General features: G+C 34.5%; 1 protein-coding gene across 1 annotated transcript in view; it reads right to left on the bottom strand.

Annotated features, from left to right (window-relative positions):
- Positions 1-19370, bottom strand: part of LOC129224789 (U21-ctenitoxin-Pn1a-like) — a 28225-nt gene extending 8855 nt beyond the window's left edge. The window contains exons 1-6 of the mRNA XM_054859338.1: positions 19363-19370; positions 18375-18430; positions 13910-14034; positions 8751-8848; positions 4182-4266; positions 948-1137 (exon numbers count right to left, since the gene is read on the bottom strand). Of these exons, the coding sequence (XP_054715313.1) occupies positions 948-1137; positions 4182-4266; positions 8751-8848; positions 13910-14034; positions 18375-18430; positions 19363-19370 (562 nt within the window). The remainder of the gene's footprint in view (positions 1-947; positions 1138-4181; positions 4267-8750; positions 8849-13909; positions 14035-18374; positions 18431-19362) is intronic.
- Between the last annotated feature and the right edge of the window lie 7236 nt (positions 19371-26606).

Here is a 26606-nt window from a genome sequence, read left to right as displayed (position 1 = left end):
TGGTATTAAACCATAGACGTAGAATTAACTAAATACACAACGGGATATCGGTTCAATGGGCAACCGAGCCGAACTATTACACGGGCAAAAGTCCGAAAAACGCATGCGCGTGGCTTAGCACAAGCGCGCAAGTAATTTTTGCCGTTAGCTGGATAGGGAGTTTTGTTTAGCGTTTTCTTGCAGTTTATGACCTATTTTCTTCATTAAAACGTACAATTAGTTGTGAATATGCCTGCGAAGTAGGGAAGTTATAAATTGCTGTCTCTTGCGCATGCGCAGTGAAAAAAATATTGCTCTATATTTCATCAAATTTTCAATATTTCGATTTCAAATTTCAGTATAGTAATTCTTTTGTATGCGGTCAAGTTTTTTCTGAAAGTTTGGTAAAGACGGAAAGCTCCGCATATTACGAAACCAAAACACGCTAACAAAATTGTTACTTTTACCTAATACACTTTCAGGAAAATCTATAAAATTATTGTACATAGTAAGCACTCTAACTGCTGAAATTTACAGCTTCTTTCTAGATTTTACGATGAAGGATGATCAAAAAAGTTTCTGGTTTTTTGATTTTGTGATTTATTTTTTACTCAAAAATGTCGTTATCTCACCAAAGTTCTCTTATTTCCCCAGAAAATCTTCAAAATGTAAATTTTTGCAAGTTTCGCACTTTTTTTTTTGTCCGCCACTGTACCTCTAACCGCTATTAACTTGTAAGGATATGCCGTAAGCTTAAGAAATTCCATTAAAGATTTTTTTTTTTTTGAAAGTTCTCGACATACTCGTAGTGAAGAGTTCAAAAAATACTAATCCAGATGTTTAGGCAATAAATCTAAAGCACAATAAAAGTATGACGTAAAAATATGGATACGCTAGTGAACGGTGTCATTTGAAACCTAATTAATTATGTTTTTCAATTGGATTTATTTTCTTTATGGTTTCCTCACCTTGTCTAGTATAACCCCAACCAGTTGCTCTGGAAAACCCAGTGGGGTCCTCTGTACTTTTAGGTAGGCAAATGCCATTAATGTATCCACCGGACCCTGCTACGTCTATCGGATTCTGCGTCTTCAACAGAGCAATGTCATTGGAAAAGGAACTGCTGTCGAAATTTTCATGAATATGTATTTCAGAAATCTATAAAAAGAAATTTCGGTAACATCTCTAAATACACTGTTCAAAACAATTACGGGAGCACGGAGCAATCACACAAAAGTGAAGAAACCGTTGTGAGGTGGTCTTGCATAAAATGGAGTATACATGTGTATTAAGGTGCAATACAGCAAAAAAGAAGCAGAAAACATTTGACTGGGAACTTTACTCCTCTAGAGCAGTGAAACGAACATGAAATTATGTTTCTCCAACATCGTCTGCTACAGTTCTTTGTGTTCGCCCGGATTCCGGTCCCCCGATAAAACGTCAAGCCATGCATTCCGATAAATTACGGTGTCGTAGCATTTTCCAATTTAAAAAAAAAAAAAAAATGAACGGTTGAATTTTACCGCTCAGACAGTGAAAACATGGTCTTCTGTCACATCGCGATTTCTGTACTTGTATCGTTTTTCTGCTTTTCGACAACAGAAACGTTGATTTACTTCCAAAGTTTAAGTTTTATTCTCATGTTTTCTGAAAACATGGAGGCTTTATTGGAAATTAGTTTCCGGAATTATGTTTTTTTCAATTTCGTTAAAACCATGTGCTCCCCTAATTTTTTTGAGCAGTATAGTATTCAATATCTGCGTAAAGAATTATAGCAGGGGTTCCCAAACTTTTTTGATTCGCGACACCCTTTGAAGCATTAGAATTTTTTCACGGCACCCTACCATATTTCTATTAAAAATGCATATATTGAAACCATGGGCCCTTCGTTGCAGGGTAGGGGGCTCTCCCTCCTGCCACAGGGAGAGGCGCGGGGCCTCTCCCTGCGGCGTCCACTTTGGGAACCCCTGAATTAAAGAGTAAGTATACTAAGTTAGGAATAGAGTACGAGAAAATATTAAAATATAGCTGTGCTGAATCTAAACACTATAATTTTGTATCTTATAATTTTACTTATTAATTGGAGAATTACTATTAAAATATTTTGCAATAATCACCAGGTTCGGGATAAAACTTTCAGGAAAACCCTTTTCAAATGCAATAGTAAGTGTCTGTTCGGTGGTAAATTTTTTAAGACCATTTTTGTATGTGTTTTAACGAAACTCTACAGAGGTAGAGCGAGAGTTGAAGGAAGAAACCCCATTGATAAATAATGGACTTGCCCTTGATAAGCGCACAAACAATCGCTTGGTATGAGAGCTCTGTAAAAAAAAAAAAAATGTGTAACCTTACTCCCTAAAATCGGTGGTAGCATAGCTGCCGCCATTGCGTTTGAATAATTAACTGATATAACTGGTGTAATTTTACACATCACATATGGAAGATTATACCATGGTAATATTACTATAGCGTAACGTCTCACTCATTTCTGCGTAAGGTGTCACCAGAATTTTTTGTATTCTTACAGAGAAATTGCTTGAAAGGTTACACATTAGCAAAAATTAAGCTTTCATCTGACTTTCCTGAACAGGTACTCATTTTTAATTTAAGTAGTTTAAATTAAGTATACAAGTCAACTATTCGGTGGTTTAAATTACTCAGATATATTAAATGATCAAGTAATAATTTCTTTCTATACGTTTCAAATTGAAAATACAAAAATAAACTAATAGGTTGCAATACTTGAAATTTCGTTATAACACTATAAAAAAGAAATCATGCTAGAAATCCCTTGTTTTTTGTCTTCTTTACAGCTTTTGCTTTCAATCATTCATTCATTCAATATTTATCAAGTTCATGCTTTTTCACAACCAATATACACCAATTATTTGCTTATTTTAATATACGAACAAGACATTTTTATTGCACTAAGAGAGGAAATAACACCTAGGACACCTGAGTGGCAGAGCCCACAACGTGAGTCTCACAGACAGGTCGCAAAGCAAGAGTTTTTATCTCTCTGCCACAAAGAACGGTTTTCGTTTCACTAATAAGAGTTTACCAGCTCTGCGCCGATGCGGATCTTTACGCATGTGCTTTGAATTTTACTGGCTGCAGGTGGGACTTTACACAAACCACAGTGCAAGGTTACTTCAACAATTTGATTTTTTAATACAATGATATTACACACTTCAGAATTCGTGTAACGTTACACCCTTTAATACTGGTAACCTAACACAAATTTTTTTCAGTGAGCGAACGCTTGGGAGGGGTGTGTGCCCCCCTTTTTTAGCCGCGTTATTTTTGAGATACTTATTCGTTCGGAATGTTTATGACTCACTTTCCATCAAATTCATCCATAAATAGCTTCAGATATTAATTAATCAATGGCTATAAACGGGTATTGATTTACAATAAAAGAAAAAAAAACTTCAGAGCTCTATATTTTTGAGATCTAATATTCATGCCAATGTAATCCAAAATTGAATTTAATCTGTAAAGTTCATTGAAAACGTAACGTACTGGAGCTGAGCTGCCGTGAGCCTCTCAAGGAAATTAATTCCTGAGAATAGAAAGTGGAATGACCAGGGACCCATACTATAGTTCCGTGTTGAAAAAAAATAAAAATAAGTAGCAATCAAAAGAGCATACTAAAACACGTTTTTGTACGCACAAATTATCTGCCCTCGTCTCCCCGTTATCAAAATATGAGATCTTAGAGTCTGCCGAAATTTTCAGATGTCGCCAGATTTAGCGAGTTTCGATGAGAAATGGAAGACATCTTTCACATGCTTTGTAGATGGATGTCATGCCACATGCAGACGTGAAGTCACGAGATATGCTCCCTTTCTTGCCAAGTATTTAAACTTTGCGACTTTCTTTGAAACTTTGGCAGACTTTAAGACCTTATGTCGATAAATGGAGATAAGGGCAAATAATTTATGCGTCACAGGAAAAAAAAAAAAAAGTTTCATTTTGCTCTTTTGATCGCAATCATTTTATTTTTTGTTTCATTGTGGGCCCCTGGTGCGAAGAACTGTACGGGATGGGTTAGATAGTTTTATAAAGGTAGACTGAAAGTAATTTTTTTTTTCAATTTTATTAACTTAAGGAAGTAGCAAAAAATATTTACGATTTTTACTATAGTCGTTAGGTAGTCGTTAAATAGGAACGTTTAAAATACGCTTTAAGTATTCGCTTACTTTGTAGCTTCTAACTGTTGAGCTGTCTTCAGCAGATAATTTGTGCAGACCGGCAAAGACTGTGTACCTCCAGGGCTCATCGGGACTGTTGAGAATAAAAACATTTTAGAGAATGCGAAGGAAATGAATATGTAACAGTAGAAATAGGAAACTTTTTTTTGCTACAACTGTGGATTAAGGAAATTTTATAACCTTGTCTCATTTTGTTTTCCTTCTTTGGGTTAGGTCAGTGGTTTTTAACCTTTTTGAGCTCATCGCTCCCCTCTAGAGATTGACTGACATCTTTTACCCCCCTGAAAGAACCATAAGTTGGCGCTTGTGGAAATCGATATTATTAAAAATATAAATGCCTAATTTTAAATAGAAGTTTAAATAGGTTTTTTTTTTCTGGAGTCAAACAGTCCAATAATTGTTCTGTGTAAAATTTTTACTACTTGTGTAAAACTAATTTGTAAATATTTCTGTTAATGCATATTTGTGTTTGTACTCCATACTAAACCAATTAAAAAACACTGCGGACAGTGCCTTTGGCACTCTTTAGTGTTGAATTTAATACTAACTCGTGTTGAACTATAGTCAAGATTTTCTTAGTATTTTGTTATGAAGTTTGTAATTTATGTTTTATAATTTGTAAGTTTTTTAACTTTACATTTTTAATTTTGCTTATTGTTATGTATGTGTATTTTGTTTGTTAATAAATTATCTTATCTATCAAAAAAAAAAAAAAAAAAAAAAAAGAAGTAAAATGTACGTAACAAAAAAATTTTATCCAATCACTCTGAAAATAAAAAATAAAACTGAATATATAAAAAACCTTTATAACGCACCCCCTCCCCCTCTTCTTTTACAAACGAACTGTTAAGTAACTTAGTTAAGCATTTGGAGGGAAATAATAACTAAGATCATTGACTTACTTTTCAAAAAAAGAAGTACATTTTTTATGAAAATAATTTTTTTTTTTTAAATTGGTATCTGAGGGACTTGAAAACACTGACACTTAAAACTGAAAAAGAAAGTATGAAAAACTTTGTAATGAACGATGAAAATCTTCCTCATGGTTCAACCGAGGTCTGAAGAGAAAGTTCCTGAACTTTGTTTCTTTTTAACTTATCTGAACTCTGAACAATTGGTTCCGAATGCGTTTTCAATTTGGATATTCGCTAGTTTTTACTATTAATAATTTATCTTTTAAATACGTATCGCCTCCCCCTCCCCATTGAGTCAAACTGCACCTTTGGGGACAATCGACCACAGATTGGGAACATTAATTCAGCAATTCAATATCTCTGGTGCCAAGCCAAAGCTTTAATTCTCTTTTTGAGATATGGGAGTCACTTTTAACGAGAGAAACGTCCGATTGCGAGCGATCGGCACTGAAACCCTAATCAGCACTAGTTTCCATTGACGTCCATCTGGGGGAGAAGTTTTCTTTGACTTCTACTACTTTGACTGCAAGACTTCTTGAGACATTCTAAAAAATACAGTGAAACCTCCGAATAGCGGACAGTCAAGGGACCAGACGTTTTGTCCGTTATTGGGAGGTGTCCGCTATTAGGAGGAACTACTTAATTTACCTTTTTCAAAGTGGGCTGTTGTTCCCTTTGTAGAACACAATCGAAACAATTGCGAAAGGTTTACTACATTTTACATCAAGTGTAATTAATCTCTTTTTTCTTAATAAAAGTATACTGACAGCACACACTTGTCTTAAAAAGCATTTAATCAATTAATGTAATCAGTTAAAACCGTTTGACGTCTCATTTTTGATTACCAACGGCGACGATTCGGCGGAGCAACCCCCTCCCCCCCCCCCAAAAAAAAACTTTTTATGGTTAATTTATTTATTTTATCTCGAATATCGCTATTGCATGATTGACAGCTTTCAATATGACCTGGAATATGGGCAAATCTTTTTCATGTCTAAAAATTAAACAACCCAACGAAACCAAGGCGCCATAAAGCCGACTACTACCGGCGCCGGTCTGCTCAATTGCATCTCCCGAGAGCACCAGTTAGAAAAAGAGCCCAGTTTCCTCTTTTTTATCTTAACTTTTGAATAGTTATTGTGTATAAAATTCATTAAAATCTTAAGAAAAACGTACGTTAATTGTTAGACTGACATCAGTTTTCACTCTGCTTCAATACTCTCAAAACCCGCCTTTGCAAAATTATGACTTTTTTTCCTTTTTAATTTTTTGCTGCCCGCAAAAAGTACCATGCCTTTTAGTTATTTTTTTTTCTGTCCCAACTTTTAAGCCCCAATCGCTGCCTCTGCCCATTACCACCCTTTTAATTCCAAGAAACAGTGATAAAGAAATGACAGGTGGGGGGGGGGGGTGGAATATCAGTTGTGGAGGATGAAAAGCTTTGTAAGTAAGGCAAGCAGATACTAAGATATTCTGTGAAAAGAAAAAAAAAAAACCGGAAGTGCTACGATCGCAAGGGAAATTTTTTGTTAAATAACTGTCCGTTATTCGGAGTGTCCGTTATTCAGAGTGAATTACATGGAATGGCCTATATTGAGGGACTGGGACTTGCAAAAATGTCCGTTAATTAGAGGTGTCCGTTATTCGGGAGTGTCCGTTATGGGAGGTTTCACTGTAGTAACTACTACATGCTCTAATCACTCTTGCTTAATTACCGATATTGTTATTATAATGTTCTTTGCTGTGCCAATGCAGTAGGGGAATGTGGGGTGAAATAATTAAGATAACTTATCTTTTTCAAAATGAACAAATTGGAAAGTTGTTTTGAAAATTACAGTACATAAAGAAAGAACAATTTTTTATAATAAAACTTGCATTGAAACATTATTTTTTATTTTTGGCAGTAAATTTGTACCTTCAGAAAAAGTGGGTAGTTTTCATTTTAAAAATACTTGGAACAAAGTGAAAAGTAAAAATTTTTTCCTTATAAAGTATTTTCTACTTGTTCATTATTATTATTATTATTATTATTTTTGACCAAATGAAAAATAATAGAATGAATGAATAAATGAATAAATAAATAAATAAATTTATTAACATGTGAGAAAAAATAAATCAATGAATAAAATAGTGAATTAATAATAAAATAAATGAATGAATGAATAAATAAGTGAATTATTAGGTGGAGGGATGTAAACGAATGAATTAGTAAATGAATACATAAGTGATTTAATAAATGATTGAATAAGTGAATAAAATTAACTATATCACTTTGCGCCATCCACTTTTCCCTAAGTTCATCTGACCAATTGTAAAAACCATTTAAAAAAGAAAAAAAAAATATTGAATAAATAAATACTAATCTGAATATTAGTGGGTCTCAATTAATATTTAAGATGTTAATAACAAGAGTTGTATCATTTTATAATAACAAAAGTAATTTGACTTGCAGCCAAATTTACAATATGAGTATCAATTTTTGAAAATTGCTTGTATTATCATGCTAGTGGCACCCGCACGGCTTTGCCCGTAATAGAAAATTAAAAGGTCATTTTGGTTCGCCTGTATATTAAGAAATAATGGGTGATGAATTTCTCGCCAATTTGCTATCTTTATTTGCTCGCCCATGTTACGGTTTCACGTTATGATGATTTCGTAGTTTACTATTCCACGTTGTGATAATTTGCTCGGAAAATTTTTCTTAAAATTGGTATAGAAAAAGAACAAAATTGAATTTTCGAAAAATCGCTTCGAGGTGTACACCACCATGCTATAAACTAACTTTGTGCCAAATTTCACGAAAATCGGTGGAACGGTCTAGGCGCTATGCGCGTCACAGAGATCCTGATATACAGAGAGAGAGATCCGGACAGAGAGACTTTCAGCGTTATTATTAGTAAAGATGCTTTGATATTCAGAGTTAATTTTTCCTGAGTGGAGGAGACCCCATGTGTTAGTACATGGCTAAATATTACCAGAAAGGTGGTGCTACAAATAGAGTAAATATTTCACCATTTCACTTTGCCCCACTATTTCGCTTTGCCTCACATTTCCCTACATATTCTAGATAGTATTTTTGTATGAATGATACAAACAAGCATTAGTGAAATATGTAATATAATGTTTTAGGGATAAGTTCTAACCAAACTAATTTTGCTATTGGATTTCTTGATTATTGTATATTTTTACTCTTATGTACAAGCGTTAATTTTATTAATTTAAAACAAAAATGTGGCATGTATTACATTATGTTCATGAGTTCATGACACATTAATATATCGTTTTATAAATATAGTATTATAGTTTTTATAATTTCAGTTTTTAATAAAAGCATAAATAATATTGATAAGAATAATAAACATAGTTTTCTTACCGAAATATCGTAGTTCCAGAAATAAATATCGGAAATATCAGATATCATGATATTTTCGAAAGAAATATCGGATATAATGTTATGATCTATATCACGATATAAATCAACGGACACATATCGGCAAACTTTGGCTATACATGATTCTACTTGACCCTAATTAACTGTATTTGGAACTTCAGTAGCGAACAGAACCGTCCTCCTTTTTCTTTTATAGATAATCACAACATTTGAATGAAGAATTGCTGACATAATTAGAGAGTAGCAACTTACTAATGAATGCAGTGTGCTGCAGTAATGATCCAGCGCTCATTTAATATGGTTGCGCCACACCAGTGCCTAAAATCATTAGCTTCCCTAAACATAGAAACCTACAATAAAGATCAGCATAAATGCTTAAGAAGTAAAATCGAAACAAAAACTACATACACAAGTTTTAGTCATCTTAATAATGTGTAGAATCGTAATATCGGAAAATATTTTGACCGACGTCGCTTTCCTTGCATTTTTATTAATTATCATTTTATCTTTTTTTTTTCTAAGTAAGCAATATCATTTCATTGATTTCATGATCACCGGAGGCAGCCATCAGGGCCGCCGAGAGCGAAGGTGGGCCCCTAGTTATTTTGGTCGCCTGGACCCCCGCCCCCCCACACAACCCCCTAAAAATCATAAAATTTAAACTACTCCGACTCTAAGCCGAGCCCCTAGTTTCCGACAATGCTGACATGACCTCTCGCCATGGCAGCCATTAGGTACCGAATTATCCATGCATTTCTGTTGCTTCTGTCCCCCCCTTTCAAAACCATCAGTAAAATTTTAAAAAACTAAATAACTTTAATTTTTAAAATGGTAATAATTTTGAAAGTGACTGAATCATAAGTAAAGTATTGTTTCATTTATACAGAAATTATTTTTTAACTACGAATTTAGGCTTAAAATTGAAAGACAAAGCATAAAGTTAACTGTATTATTGTAACACAACAAAGATTAACGTTTACTACTGTTAGACCCGCTTAATCGAATATCGTCGGTTTCAAAAAATATTTTCTTTACCTTTCTAAATTGACGAGTCAAAAGTTATATAAAGGAAATAATTAATGTTAGTGGTAAAAAGTTTTTGAAATAAGCTTAATAAACAACAAAATAGTTTAATAATTCATGTGTGTGTGAGTGATTTGGGGGTTGCAAAAACAAAAGAAATTTGATTGAATAGTGGAAATGTTTGGATGGAATATGAATGTTGCTTTTCGTGAGCGTTGGGGGCAAAAACTATTACTTTATGTTTTTACTTCACTAATTGTCTTACTTAATCTATTTCTAATTTATTTAAAAATTATCCTCGGCAAAAATATTAGCGAAAGCAGGTCAATATTATTCGATTCTCCAAGGAAATTATTCCATTAAGCGGGGATCTTTAACATTGCGTCTATGGGGAATATTCGGTTCCGAGAGTTTTCTTCGTATAAGCGGGGTATTTGTTTATCCGTTACCCGATTAAGCCGGGCAGACAGTATATCATACGTAACTGAATTTACATTACATGATGTGATTTGTGTGAAGTTTATTGGAGAAAATGTTTATATACTACACAGGGCCGGATTAGCAATAGAGCAGAAGTAGCAAATGCTACGGGCCCCGCGCTTCTGGAGGCCCCGCACCATGAGAAAAAATTCCAAAAAAAAACTACTTTTCGTACTTTAACCCGTTTAAATTTCTCTCTATCTTTCTCTTTTTGTTTAGATTTAGCTTTTCTAAATGCTCAGATAAATTAAAAACCTTATTTTTTCGATATATTGCTTTCCAGAAATTTTTCCAAATTGAAGTCTTAAAAACGCAATTTTAGTTGATCTTTCTTAGTGGAACGAGAAAAAGCTCCGGTGAGTCAGAAAAGTTTCAAAACTGACCTAATAATTACAATTTTAGGCAAAGTTTGGAGAACGGAGAAATGGGGTTTCTCTGTATTTTTTTTTCTCTTTTTCAAAATGAAGTCAATTTTAAGGTATCTTAGGAAATTTAAGGGAGAGTTAGGGTCGTAAAACTTATAAAAAAAAGCTATTATATGTATATATATATATAAAAAAAGGAAAGTTTTGGTTTTTTCATAACAATAGAGGGGAAGGGGTTCTTTTCTGCTCAAAACTGAAGTCAATTTCAGACTATCTTTGGGAGGAAAGGGTTTGATGGATCGACCCATGGTATAGCTGAAAACAAAATTTCAAGCTATGTGAGAAGATTAGAGAAAAGGATGAGGGTCTGAACTCCCCTAGAAGCAATTCTGACTTCAAGTTCAAATCGTGGTTTTAGATTATCACTGGAAACGTTATTGGGGGGGGGGGGATACGGGTGTGCTTCGCAAAATGTTAGAAACTGAAATCTTCAAGACGCAGGCTATCTTTAGTTCTAACTTTAGGTAAAAAGTGATGTTTTGGAGCCTTTTGACCCCGAATGTTGAGAAGCTAGGGAAGTAGGCGGGTATTCTCTTTTGGTATTTTTTTGAAATTTTGAAATCGAGATGGTTTAAGGGCTTTTTCCGGAATTTTTCATAATTTAGACTCTAAAAACTCAAATTTAAGCAATTTTGTTGATAGCAGGAGAAGGAGGATGCTGAAATTCTTAAAGCACAAATCCTAAAACTACATTTTAAGGCTCTCTTTGGTGATGTTAGACAAGAGAGGGGAAAGGGTTACCATCCAGAAACTGTTGAAAAGTGGCTTTCTTCTTAAAGTTTTCGAAATTGGAGTCCTGAAAAGGTAATTATTAGTCATCCTTAAACTCTTTTTTGGTTACTTAACTTCATGTCAATTTATCACCCTCAAAAATTTCCGAGGCCGTAGATCCAGCACTGTAAACAACAATGAGCAAAATTAAGAGATCATGATAGAAGAAAAGAAAAAGATTCTGAGACTTCACCCTTATGCTGAGCGAAATAAATGAATTGTTAAGAGAATATTATTTTTTGATAAACTAAAATAATTATGTGTAGAAGAAAGACTTTAAATATCGTTTTTAATTTTTTCCTCTGAGTGGGAGAGAACTAAAAAGCTGCCACCCATGCCCCGAACCTAACCCCTTTCTTTTGCATCACTAAAGGTAGCCGAAATTTTTTTTATTCAAAGCATGAAATTCAGAAAAATTCGGGAAGAAAATTGTTTAACATAATCGAAAACCCGCTAAAACTGCTTTCTGGAACTTCAGTTTCGAAAAATTTCCATGGGTCCCGAGCCCGATCTCGTCATATAACGTCGTCTAATAAGGTGGCCTACAAATGCGTATTTTGGACTATAATTTCGAAAAATTTCAATGGGAGTGTACCGCTCCCCCTCTCACATTGTTAACAAAAGTCTAAAATGTACTTTTAAGACTTAAACTTCTAAAATTTTCCATGTTGCCTCGGAGAGTGCCTGAACCCCATCTCATATCGAAACATAACCCGCGATGGTCTACTATCTATCACGTTTTCACAACTTCACTTTCGAAAAATTTCCAGGGGATGGCTTTCGCGATCTCCGCCCCAAAATCAACAAAGAACGTAAAACAATACCATTTCAGAGTATATAATTTCGAGAATTTTTGCTTAAAATTGTGTTTTTAGATTAATAACAAATAATAAATTCAAAAATTTTCCAATGGGACCTCCTGGAACACCACTCTTTCCTCTCTCTACAACATCATTGAGGATAATCTACAGTTTTATTTAAGACTTCAATTTTAAAAAATTGCCTGGAGAGTCGCTGAGAACCCAAATTTTTTCCTTTGATCTTACCTAAGATAGGATGCAATCGCGTTCTTTGACTTCAGTTTCTCCAAATAATGGCCTCCGAATCTTCTTTTCTTAATACGATCAGGGGCCGTTAAAATTGAGTTTTTAAAATTGAAATATCGAAAATTTTCCGGGGGTAAGCCCCCAGACTCTTCTCCCTTCATATCGTCCAAAAATTGCGTTTTTGGAATTAAAAGTTAAAAACGTGTAGTAACGGGAAGACGAGGGGCAATAGAAGGGGGATCATAACCATCGTAAAGCTCTTAAACTATATCCACATTTATGTATTCATGCATGTTATAAGTACACCTCCCGTCTCCATGAAGAAGTGCTATATTGTTTACTATATCATTCGAAAACGAGGGCCCCTTGGAAACATTTGCTACGGGCCCCGCGCTGACTTAATCCGGCCCTGATACTACATTGAAAAACATCACAGTTAGTATTGTCAGATTCTGATAAAACGACTTTAGCATTGGAAGAGCTTTCTTTTGTTTGGGTTATAAAAGGAGGATAAATTCTTAGATCGGCATTACTCCAGCAATTGTTATCGCCAAGCCCTCTTTCCCATTTTAACAAATGGGAACGTTTACTCGTCAGCCGATCAGAGTCAGATCAAACTATCAGAGCCAGAGTGTAGTTAGTTTAAATACATGTTTCAATCCAGATTCAAAGTTTTTCTGATCTATTCACAACCATTGCCAAGTTCTCACTTTTATAAGGAAGTTTCGATTTTCCGAAGGTGGTCTGGTCATGATGACTTCGGTTAATCGAGTTCTACTGAATCATCAGCTTATGCGATTGTCAATTGAAAATTTTATGATTGTTATCTGTGTTGAGGAAATTTAACAAGATTAGCACTTTAAACGAGTAGTTCGAAACCACAGATACTGATTAGATAAATTAATTGAAAATTAGTTTGTCTTTCAATAGTTCCATTTAAGATATTTTCTCTTGAATTTTAAATGAATACTTTTGAAGCAAAATTATCTTCGCTAAAAAGCAGTTCACTAAGGCACAAATTTCTAATAAAAATGGTAGCGTCTGCTGTGAATTACAACAAACACTTTAAAAATGATGATATAAATTTTGTGAATGAAATCGAAGAAAAAAAAAAGTAGCTTGAAAAACAATTTAATTATCAGTGTAACATTTATTACTTCGTATTTATAGTTAACTAGAGTAATGACGAAAAGCAAAATATTAACCAAAGAACCAAGAAAATGGGTGTGAAAGCGATAAAATAAATGAACTAAAGAAGGAAAAGTATCAACAGGTCTAGTTCCTTCTCCTTTTCGTTACTATTATAGAACTCACTTCGAAAACGATCACACTTCATTTGTTATGGTAATCGTATACGTAGTATTTACAATTTTGGTTCTCTAAACAAAATCATTTTATGAGCGAAATTTTTGCAATGAAAAATGTGGCGACCAAAGAAAAGATTGCCAAATTGTTTTTAGCAGTTACTCCTCAAAGTATTTCTTTGATCATTTGTTTATTAGGGTCTTACTTTCGCAAAAAAATAAGTTCCATTTTAAGATCTGTTAAAAGTGTTTGAAACTTTTCACATTATTTTCATGCCCGAATCAACGATAAATTTCACCAACTGTGATATTCAACTTCACGTGGAAAATCAAGGAGAGAAGGAACAAACAGAAATTCTTACCATCCAAGGATATTGCCCATGGAGCACTTCCTCTCCTCCTACGATTCTATCGCCCCCAGCAGCTGGATACAAACCATAACCGCAACCTTCTAAGGTTAACGGATCCTGTTTATTACGACGTAAAGCTATTTAAATAATAAGAAAAAATGTTTGTATCTGATTTTATTTTTATGAAAAAAAAGCCCTTCAAATTCCCCATAAACATTGTTTTCATGCAAAAGTCACAAAATCCGAAAGAAAATATGTCTTTTAAGTAGAACAGGAGCACGGAGAGATGGTAGATGACCTTGAAGCGGAAGCATAATTTGTTTCATTTTTTGTAGATTGTTTATTATTATTTTATAACAGATAGGACCAACAAGAAGGCGTCTCTTACTGCTCGGTGCTTTCTGGCTGATTCTATATTTTACAAATGATACAAATGATGTTTCCGCTCCAAGATCATCCGCCATCTCTCCGTGGTCAAGCTCTACCAGTCATAGTACGCAAGCCCGCTCGAAAAATGAGGGGGTCATTTATTTGACCCACTGGGAATCTTATTGTAAGCCGTAGTGTAGCTCGTAAAAAGGAGTTCAAGCACCACGCCGTTCATTTTGGGTGGTACATGGGACTACACTGGTAGCAAGAATTTGCGCATCGGGAAAGGATATTTTAGGATAAAAATATTTTGTATGGCATATAGTTAATTGTAAAGATGATCAATTAAAAGTTATTTTTAACTTATTGCCGTACAAAAAAAGGGGGGGGGGGGGAATCTGGAAAGACCTAGAATTTTTGCTTTTGCAATTATTTTACGGACTTTTTCAGTGTTTTTACCATCTACGGCATTAGCATATTTTCTTTTCTTTTTAAATATAATTTCATTTTTTTTCAATGCCGTAACAATTTATTGGTACGGAGGTGAAAATATAAGGGTGCCAACTCCTCCTTTCAGAACGAGGGTTGCAGGTCATTTTAAAATGTATGGCATTAGTAGAGAAACATTCCTAAATATTCAAAATCAGTTTAAAAAATAATGCCGACTAAAAATTATGGTTCATGACTAAAAAAACGTTAATTTTGGGAAACTTTTTTTTCTATGAAGAGGGCGAAATGTTTTGTATTATAAGGCACTTAAGGTTTAAAACAGAAGCTTTCACTTTTTGTTGGATGGTTTTAGGAAACGCCACAGGGCGGAAAAAGTCCAAAATAAAGGTATTTTTCAAAAATTCCTAAAAAATGCTAAAATTCTTATGTTCAAAGTTTTTTCTATCTTGATTAGAATTAAATTTCCTACACTCGGATATGAAAAATATTCTTGTGACTCAATTAGTGCTCGATCTGTGAAGCAAAAAATGCGAAAATTTGGTAAAAATTGCATAAAATCTTAACATTTTTTTCAAATAAATTATCAAAAATCGGGCTCCGAAATGCGCATTTGAGGCAAAAATTTCCCCTGTTAACCAAATGTTATTTTTCTAGGACTTACCGTTTTCTCTGAAAGTGTACTACAAATACACACGCAGACACACACACACACACACACATACAAACATTTTTTTTTGCATAGATTGAAAACTTTCAATTTATTCAATTAAATTTTAAATAAATATTCTAAATGTTATTATTATTGTTATGATTCGTATACTTACTTGATTTTAATTTCAATGTAATAATCTGTGTTATTCAGAGAATTGAAATAAACAAAACATCGTTTGTCTTTTTACGTCTAAAATATATTTATTATACCAACAATTTATGCATTATCAAAACACTGCACTTTTATTAATAAAAGAAAAGGACACTTTAGTTCAAAAACAAATTCAGATCCTTCAATAAATTTTGAATAAAAATACTGATGTAAAGTATTGTTCGCAATGTTGTCCCTGTAAATACTCGTATATACGACATTAATGCACGCATTCGAATTGAATTTTGCAAGCACCGTACTGTATCAACTTATCTGCAGTAATCTATTAAGTTATTGATTTGAAATGATTAATGAGAAAGGCAGAAAATAATTTTTTTATCTAGTAGGTACTATTTTTTTCAGGCAGCATTTAGTTTTCATTAAATTTTATTATCATCACTAAATTTTATTATCATCATTAAAAAGTATGTGTATGCCGTAGAAAAATATTTGTCCGTATTTCCCCGTCCTCGGTATACTTTTTTTTGGTTATATGTTCCATGAAAAATGTACGGCATTATATCAAATCATATTTTTATTTAAAGAAGTTTTAGAATTTTAAAAATTTATGATGGATCAAATGACCTGCGACCTTCGATCTGAAAGTTCGGGTTGGCACCCCCATATTTTCACCCCAGGACTAATAAATTTGTACGGCACTGAAAAAAAAATAAATTCTATGTGAAAAGAAAAGAAAATACACTGATGCCGTACATGGTAAAATCACTGAAAAAGTCCCCCCCCCCCCCGTAAAATAATGGGAAAACCAAAACTTTTGGGCCTTTCCTAACCCATTTTTTTGTACGTTAAAAAAGGCTTTGAATTGATCATCTTTAAAATTAACTATATGCCGTACAAAGTCTTCTTTACTAATAATAAAGCTGAAAGTCTCTCTGTCCGGAGGATGTCTGGATGTCTGGATGTTTGTAGGATATCTGTAGGATGTCTGTGACGCGCATAGCGCCTAGACCGTTCGGCCGATTTTCATGAAATTTGGCACAAAGTTAGTATGTAGCATGGGGGTGTGCACCTCGAAGCGATTTTTCGAAAATTTAATTTTGTTCTTTTTCTATTCCAATTTTAAGAAAAAAATTTCTATTCCAATTTTAAGAAAAAAATATCATAAGATGGACGAATAAATTACGAAATTATCATAACGTGGAACCGTAACATGGGCACAAGCCAATTGGCGAGATACGAAATTATCATAACGTGGAACCGTAACGTGGGCACAAGCCAATTGGCGAGAAAATTTACTACACATCATTTGTAAATATACAGGCGAATCAAAAGACCTTTTAATTTGCTATTACGGGCGAAGCCGTGCGGGTACCACTATTACTAATAATAAAGCTGAAAGTCTCTCTGTCCGGAGGATGTCTGGATGTCTGTAGGATGTCTGAATGTCTGTAGGATGTCTGTGACGCGCATAGCGCCTAGACCGTTCGGCCGATTTTCATGAAATTTGGCACAAAGTTAGTTTGTAGCATGGGGGTGTGCACTTCGAAGCGATTTTTCGAAAATTCGATTTTGTTCTTTTTATATTCTAATTTTAAGAAACTTTTTCCGAGCAAATGATCACAACGTGGAACAGTAAATTACGAAATCATCATAACGTGAAACCGTTATGAGCCATGGGCGAGTCATTTAACATAGCCAATTGGCGAGAAATTCATCCTCCATTATCTTTATCTTTATTATTATTACTAATAATAAAGCTGAAAGTCTCTCTGTCCGGAGGATGTCTGGATGTCTGTAAGATGTGTTTGGATGTCTGTAGGATGTGTCTGGATGTCTGTAGGATGTCTGTGACGCGCATAGCGCCTAGACCGTTCGGCCGATTTTCATGAAATTTGGCACAAAGTTAGTTTGTAGCATGGGGGTGTGCACCTCGAAGCGATTTTTCGAAAATTCGATTTTGTTCTTTTTATATTCTAATTTTAAGAAACTTTTTCCGAGCAAATGATCACAACGTGGAATAATAAATTACGAAATCATCATAACGTGAGACCGTTATGAGCCATGGGCGAGTCATTTAACATAGCCGATTGGCGAGAAATTCATCCTCCATTATTTGTTAATATACAGGCGAACCAATGACCTTTTACTTTTCTACTACGGGCAAAGCCGTGCGGGTGCCACTAGTTTTATCCTAAAATATCCTTTCCCGATGTGTTACTTCCTGCTACCGATGTAGTCGAATGTACTAACCAAAATGTACGGCGTGGTGTTTGATCTCCTTTTTATGAGCTACACTAAGGCTTACAATGAAATTCCCGGTGGGTCAAATGACCCCCCCCCCCATTTTCCGACCTGGCTTGAGTACTGTCAGTGCCACTCTATAGCTCGTGCTTATGAAGAAAACTTGCTGATAGAAATAGTAAAAAGAAAAAAAAAAAGCACTAAATGCGTATTAGAAAAGAGAGATTAAAATAATTTATCTAATTTTTTTTTCTAACAGGTATGACAACAATCAAGAATACTGTTGTTCAAATAGCGATTTCATTACGGCAAATGTTAATCAGATTAACATTAAAATAATACATTATGAGGTAAATATGAGATTAATATTTTTTTCTGTGTTTTGTAGTTTTTAATATGGGAATCTTCTTTTTTTTTTCTTAATTTAATTTTATGTACAAATATTAGTCAGGAGCAAAAGCATCTTTTTGCACCCCCTCCCGGCACCCATGGTGCAATAAGATATTTGATAACTTACGCAGACTATTTATATAGTAATAGTCAATAAAGTATAGTAGTAGTAAAATATAGTAATAATATAAACTTATCGCTTACTTTTTCCAATAGCAGATCCGATGGCGGAGGAAAGTAAGATCCATTCAAAGAAGAACCTAGAAAATTATGCATTCAAATATTTGGAACTATAAATTTTCAGTCGAAATCACCCACTTAGAAGCAATCTTTATGAATTTAGTAAATGCATAAAGCTGAAAATGTGTTTATACTTTGAAATCAAGATCTGTCCCTTTCTTTACGTAGGAAACTCACATAACGTGCACAGATATTCCATGTTCAATTATGATCCGTCATTTACGTTTTTTCTGTTTCCGTCTGTTTTGCCGTTGCATCGTTTCATTTCTTTGGTTTCAGAAAGTTTCCAAAGAAAAATCAGCTAGATCAACAATTGAATGAGCTGCGTAGAATTGAATTTGAGCCTACTTAGCCATGTTCTAATATCGAACTTGTAAAACTATCTGTATATATCTCTCTCTTGTTTAGCTTAAGCTTCAAGTTAGTTAAGATTTCAAAGATAACGTTTTTAAGTTTTAACACATCATGTCAAACATAATGTCAAAATAAAAATCTCTTTTGATTAAAAAAAAAAAAAAGAAAAAAAAAAATGGAAACCAATACCTCTGCGCAAACAATGTAAAATTCAGTCTCTCATACTATTCTGTTCTATTCGAGTCGTAGTTTCAATATCGAACTACGTATTAATAATGATGGATTAAATTTATAATGTGGTTCATAAAATGCATTTCGGGGGGGATTAGGAGCTTCTAAAGCTATTATCTAACTTCTTTGTTCTTTTGCTTTGAGGAGAAACAAATTGAGTTTCTACATTATTTACCCTTCTTGCAAATATTTACAATTTTGCAATATGCAGCAATATTTCCTAAAACCAACCTTGCCATAACTCATGAAGATTTGTACATCGTCTTATTCTGAAGATTGAACAGCAATATGAAACGATATTAAGATCATGATTTAATAACTTTTAGAAGCACAATTTTGTTCCAACTGATGAAAAAACTTTTCTTACCTCTTCATCTTCAAAATTCAAATAAAAAAATAAAAATGTTTCAAATAATTTAGGTTTAGTGTTTTTTCTGGTTTCTTTATCTAAACAGATAAATTTATTTTTGAAGTGCATTCTATCTCAAAAAATAGGAAACACCTGTTGATCAGCATTTGTTTTCTTCATGTATGATGTTAAAAACATAAAAATGATAGATTTCTGAACATGTGGCAACGTAATCGAAAAATTATGTAATATTACACATTTTATTCTTTAGCGAGGTAATGAACACTTTGTATTTTGAGCGATATTTTTTTACTTTTACGGAAAAATCCTTTGTACTACCTTTTAGGCAATCGAGATCAAGAATATCGCATCAAATGGCTAATTGTAACTTGATCCATACATATCAGGCAGTTCACTAAGCAAGATCAAATGCAAAACCTCAAAAATGAGCAGAAAAAAATTATGTAGATAAAAATCTGAACCTCCCCCCCCAAAAAAAACATTTTTTAAAAAAAAGTTAAAATTCAATCATAAAAATTTACAATATAGAAGAAAATTGAAATAAGATCATATGATTAGGACGACATGATTTCTCTGGCTTTAAAATATGAAGCACAAAAATCACCCCTTTGTTGTAATTTAGGCTTTAGTTTCTGACAGATGTGGAAAAACTTTTGAGTTCTTTTAAATTACAATGCTTAGCTGTGAATTATCTGTAGAATGTCTCTCAATTTTGTCCTTATGTTTGTTCATTTGATTTTGATTTAACTCCCGCTTGCTTCAATAAATGTTGTGGCATTAAATGTTGGTTTTGATGCAATCTGTTATTACCGAATGGAAGAATTGAGTTTAGAATTAAACCTTTTATTTCAAAAACCAGTCAAGCGACCACTCTAAAATTTCGAAAAAGCACTTTTTACCTTCGTATTATAATTTTTCTATGATGATCACAATGTTTTAAACTAAAAGGAATACGTAATTTAGGTATATTTATTTCAATAAAAAATGTTGTAATTGTGAGAATGAAGGCTTTTACGGCCGGTGTCAATAATGCAAATACAAATACAAGTACAAAAGTGACGGCCAGCAACAGGCTCTGGGCCCAGCTAGACTGGTCCTAGTCAATTTACAATCCCCAGTGAAGATCAATGGCCCTCTTAAAACTGTCTACTCCTTTGCTCATTACCACCTCTTCCGGTAAGCTGTTCCAAGGTTCCACTACCCTGCTAAAATAATAATTTTTCCTAATATCCATGTCAGCCTGAGATTTAAATAGCTTAAAACAATGACCCCTTGTCCTGTTTTCAGTGCTAAACTTTAGCCCCGTAACATCTTTCGTTTTAATAAATTTAAACAGCTGAATCATGTCCCCTCGGTCTCTTCTTTGCTCAAGACTGTACATTTTTAGCCTTCTAAGCCTGGAATCATAATCTAAGTGGGAAAGTCCACTTATTAGCCTTGTAGCCCGCCTTTGAACCCTTTCCAATACATTGTCTTTCTTAAGATAAGGAGACCAAAACTGAACAGCATACTCCAAATGGGATCTTACCAAACTTCTATATAAGGGCAGAAGAACTTCTTTAGATTTATTTGAAATAGATCTATTGATAAACCCAAGCATCTTATTGGCTTTGTTGCTAGCAATGCTGCACTGTTGGCTAAACTTTAAATCCTGACTTATTAAGACCACCAGATCAGTAACTTTGTCTGCCTGACTAATGACTGAACCTTAAAATAATAACTTGTACACTTATTTCCATGCCCTAAATGTAGCACTTGACATTTCCCAACATTAACAGCGATACCCCATTTATCAGCCCACTCCGTAATATGATCTAAATCCTCTTGCAGCTGATTTGCTTGTTCTTCATTTTCTACAGTCCCCATAACTTTGACATTATCAGCAAAACAATTCATGTTCCCAGAAATATTTTTGTGAATATCGTTCATAAAGACAATGAACAAAACAGGCCCTAACACTGATCCTTGAGGAACCCCGCTTAAGACCTCACTCCAATTAGAATAATGTTGTAAGATTCCGGGCTGTTGTGCTGTGATTGTTGTTACTCCAAATGTTTCAGCCGCATCTGCGTGGCCGAAGCTTCCAGGGAAGCGACTTCCTAACAACTGATGCAGATATCGAAGTGTTGTCACTATTTATGCGGGAAGAGCTAGCTCTTCCTTCGTTCTGGGCCTGGATTGGAAGCTTCGACCACGCTAACACTGAAGATGGCTGCCGCAGATGCGGCCGAAACGTTTAGAGTAACAACATTCAGACCACGGCACAACAGACTGGAATCGTACAACATTAATGTTGTAATTATCATTGAATAATTTAATATGATGATACAGATGTTTTCTTAAAATTATCAATTTTGTCTCTTGACAGGTTTTTGAAATAGACGATTTAATTAAGTTTCCCGACAACAGACAAGTAGGTGTGATTTATTCATTTTTCTAGTCTCTCAAATAGAGCATTTGCTAGAGTTCAACATTCCGATTTTGGACAAATGTTCGGTAGGGCATTCATGCTCAGTTCTTTGGGAAAAGGTAGCCAAAGGCTCTTTACGAGTTTCCTGACCAACGGCTTTCCAGACCTCCCTGGCTGCCTCCCAGACTTTAGCTTTGAAATTAATACATAATTCATCTTCAAGGTCGTATCCAGAAATTTTTTTCGGAAGGGGACCGGATTCTCACATTGCCCTAACACACACATAGTTTTATATAGACACACATACACGCATAAAAATATTTAACATTGGAGATCGCTTTTTGTCTCGTTTTTTAATGCTTGTGTTTTAAACCTTCCACTGTTGTTATTTTTATTATTATTTCTTTCTTTTAACAATATTTTCCCCACCTTGTAGTGGTAAGGATAACAGGCGAGTGGCCCTTTAAGTGGGATGTAGAAAACCCATAATTTCAGGGGGTCCGGGGAAATTTTTTTAAAAATAGGTTCAAAAATCTGTATTTTAAGCCTTATATGAGATAATTGAGACAACAAAAATGTGAAGAAAAATAGCCAAACGAAACATTTTAAAAGTTATGCATTCTTTTGCAAATCAAGATCAATCAAATAAAAATTTATTGCTCGAGAAACCGTTAACATTAATCTACAGACAGGAAAAATGAGAGAGGAGAAACGAGATGCACATTGTCATTTGCTCAGATCGGCTTTTAGTGTAGTTTGTGATCATCTCCCCCCCCCCCCTTCATCAAATGCCCTACAGCAAAAATTGTACAAAATGGTTTAAAATAAATAATGTAGAAATTCAGAAAATAAGAACGAAAGAGTAGTATTCTGGCCATTTGGACAAGTCATACTTTATTTTCTTGATAAGAGTAAAAATTGAAGAACTTTTCAAGGAATTTCAAAAACTTAAATAATTTTCAAAGACTCTAGAACATTTGAAATCATTTAAAGCACTCATTTACCCTTTCCAGAAGTTGATTGCATATTCTTACAAAATGATTATAACTTTGTAAGACGCACCCCTTTTAGTTAAAAATAAATGTAACGAAATATTTCTCAAAACAAACAGTTTTTTTTTTCAATCACAAGAAGTGCAGAAAATGAAATAGAGTAGAGTAAGTGTTATATTTTTTCTCTGCTTAAGATACTAACAGTATGCATGTGAGACGTAAGATAAAAACAAGTAATAACAAAAGAACTTCGAAAATACTGAATTCGGTATTAAATATATGGCAAGACATATCAGTGACAAAAATTGATCTTGAAAAATATGCTACAAAAACGCAAAAATCATGATTTTTGCATTTGTTACGCAAGATGTGTCAAGATCAAGGAGCTGAATTAGGCACATCTTAGTAACCTAGTACTAGCCTAATCGGAAACTAGGGGCCGGCCCTTGGAGAGTCCCTGGCTCGAAATCGGTGCAGCGTAAGTTTTATCAGAGTTTTAGGGGAGGAGGGCAAGGCTACCAAACTGACAAGGGGGGGGGGGGCCTGCCTTGGCCCCTTGGACGGCGCCGAATCGAATTGGGAAAAAGAGAATGGAAGTCCTAATACGGGTTTAAGTTTCAAGTATGCTTTGCAGCTAATGAAAATTAGAATTGCTTTTTCTGTATTTCTTCAAATTTTAACTCGTTTAATTGTTACAAAATTAATAATAAAAAACTTAGTTATTTTCCTTTTCTGACATTCAAAAGTAAAAAAGGCAAAACAAAAATATATCTTTTGTTTTACGGTACAAAAATTTTAGGGTTTCGGGGGGGGGGGTGGCATTCCCCCCCCTCTGGATATGGCCCTGTTCACCTTAATACAATGACACAATCCTGCTCCATGCTAATCTCTTGATGAAGGATGGGATACTGTCTAGGGATCGGTACCTACCCTGAGCAAAGAGGTACGGGGAGATATCCCGTATCTCATGGTGAGCAAGGTTCACATATTAAGGGGTAAACTCGCAGCTGGGCTGACGCCCAGCACGGGGACCTTCCCCGGCGCAATAAGCACCAAGACCGTCCGTAGCCACCAGACGACTATCGACCGTCGCACCCGGAATCTAAGGCTTACAGCTAAGTGGTGGGGTGTGTGCGGAGAAAAGTACCTACCCAGAGAGACATACCTCTCAGGGCAGGTACTGCCCACAATACTTCCATGGAAGTTTACTTTGGTCCCTCTTTGTAGCCAGCATAGGTGGATTTAGGCCGAAATATTTGGGGGTGCAACAATAACAGGGATCTGAGGAGGGGGGGGGGGGGGTATTTCCGGAATAACAAGGCAGTGGCGAAATCAGAAAATAATTTTAGGGCGGGACAGACTTCTAAGTCTAAAAAACGCGATGTAAACCATATTTAGTAAGATTAGGGGATGGACAATTCTTAACATTTCAAACTGCAGAAAAAGTCTTAAACGAAAGTCGATATTAGAAGCATGGGTGAATCTATCTACTGGTTTGGAATGGGATTCACGCGCCAGAAAAAATTTAAAATAGTAGTTTTGAAAACGCAGTTTTAGAGTTCTTGGTGATATTTTAGAGGCAAGAAAGGTACGTATGGCTCCAAGGCTATTTTTAGAATTTTTAGTCTTATAAATATGATTATAGTCCATATTTATAGTTTGGGTTATGAATGAGACTCATAGACTGTCTCCAATCAATTTTTTGAAAAGCAGATAGAAATACGTAACCCCCTCCCCTCCCCCACGATACCTCTTTTACTTTTCATAATTGAAGTTCCAAAAATACTACGGAGGACAATTTTTGATGCTGTTACCGGACGGGGTGTTCTGGAGCTCTCCCCCTGGAAAATTTTCGAAATTGAAGTCCTAAAAATGAAGTTCTTCTGCAATAATCCATGGTATTAAAAAAAAAAAAAAAAAAGATTCCCCCACTTAAATATTTCGAAATAGTAGTTTTTAAAACCAAAATATTTACTCTCTTTGATGATAACAGAGAAAGTGGGGGTCAGAGGCCTTTGTTTGAATATTTTCCAAAATTAAAGTCTTAAAGACATGAGTGTAAGACCATATTTGGTAACGTTAGGGACACTGCAGTTTTTCAAAACTGAAGCTCCAAAAACTCAATTTTAAACGATTTTCGATGTATTTAGGTGATTAGAAGATCTTCCTTGGAAATTTTGCGAAAGTGAAGCCTAAGAAACGAAATTTGAGGTACTCTGTAATCACTTTAACTGGAGAAAGAGCTTTGGAGAAGAAACATTTTGAGGACTAATAGAAAAAATGAAAACGAAATAGAAAAAATCAAAAAAAAAAAAAAAAAAAAAAAAAAAAGGAGGGGGAGATATGAAAGAAAGAGGATTGTGCGAGAAGGCACACAATTCGCCGCCAATAATCTGAAGCTGTTGAAAAATTTATATGTCAATATTTCTTTTTGAAAGAGAAAATAAGATTTTTTCCCAACATTCTTTTTTTTTTCGTAAAATGACTGCGTTTTCCGAAAATGAGATCTTTTCTTCTCTTCAATAATAAAGAATATTTTTTTAAAAACATCTACTCAGCATTTTGTGGGGAGGGTCACCAGTCTTGCGCCCCTTCCCCCTGGATACACAACTGCAGCAAAATGTCCGGAAGTCCTCCTTCAAGAATTTTTGATTATTTACCTTAAAATTGTTGTGGTTTTCGATTGATTTCGGTGTAGATTTTATTGATAAAGTTTCCTGCAATAGCCATGTTTTTTTTTTTGACATTATTAGCCATTGTTGTTTCAAAATAGAGGAATTGGTATTGATATACGAATAAATACCCAATTGCAGAACATGCAATTATTCTATACACTAACACAGCACTGAACAATAAATTGTTTGAGAAGTTTCTTTATTTGAATGAAATTATTTATTAGTTTTTTTTTCCAAATGGATAAAATTACTTTAATTCTTAATATGAGCACAGTTATGTTTTCCTTGCACTAGTGACATGTGGTGATACAATGGATTCAAGTAAATTTACTAGTATAGCAGCGATTAATTTTTTTCCCCCAACTGCGTTTCTGAGTGAAATATACTAAACTAATTTTTTTTCAAAACCCAACCAAAAATTTTGGGGGTGCGGCGCACCCCCTGGCACCCCTGTAAATCCGCCTATGGTAGCCAGTAACTTGGATTTCTCGCTTCCGTCAATACCGACATATGGTGTAATCTATTCGAATACGATATGAATACCATTTACATTGAGGAACTTAATGTCTTGCTTTATAATCTTTAAATGCAGTGGAGCTTCGAATTTACGCTACCCGTTTTCAGGAACTGTTTAATACGTTTTTCTACAAACAGAAGATTTAAAAAAAAAAAAAATCATCTACAAAACACACGCAATCCTTTTGTTCTTAGATTTCTATTTTGTTCAAGACAATTTTCGGGGCAAAATGTCGGGACCTCTTTTCCTCCTTTCATAATTTCCCTCTTTTTTTCTAATTAATTTAAGTAATTAAATGGTTCAAGTTAATGCTTAAGTTACAAGCTGCGCGCAGACGGAATGGAATGAGTCTAGCGCTGCACCTGCCGCGCTAAAAATTGATACACTGTTCATTAATTAATGTACTGATGCAGGCGATGCGTTTTTTGATGCGATGATTATTTTTTCATCTTTTCCTTTGAAAGGAATGTAATTTATGTACCAGAGAAAAAAGTCAATTAAAGCACTTTCGCTAAGCGAAGCCCCGGCGAGGGCTAGGCCGGCGCCTTGGCACCTAGTTGAGTGTACAATAGGCGTACAAGGAAGCAAACAACGGCTCACATCAGATTTTTTTATTTCAGGTTTTATAGTCCAATAATTGTTTAATG

Source organism: Uloborus diversus, chromosome 6 (assembly GCF_026930045.1).
Source record: "Uloborus diversus isolate 005 chromosome 6, Udiv.v.3.1, whole genome shotgun sequence".
NCBI lineage: Eukaryota > Metazoa > Arthropoda > Arachnida > Araneae > Uloboridae > Uloborus > Uloborus diversus.
Note: the sequence above shows the minus strand (reverse complement) of the source record. Positions and strands in the feature narration are given on the sequence as shown.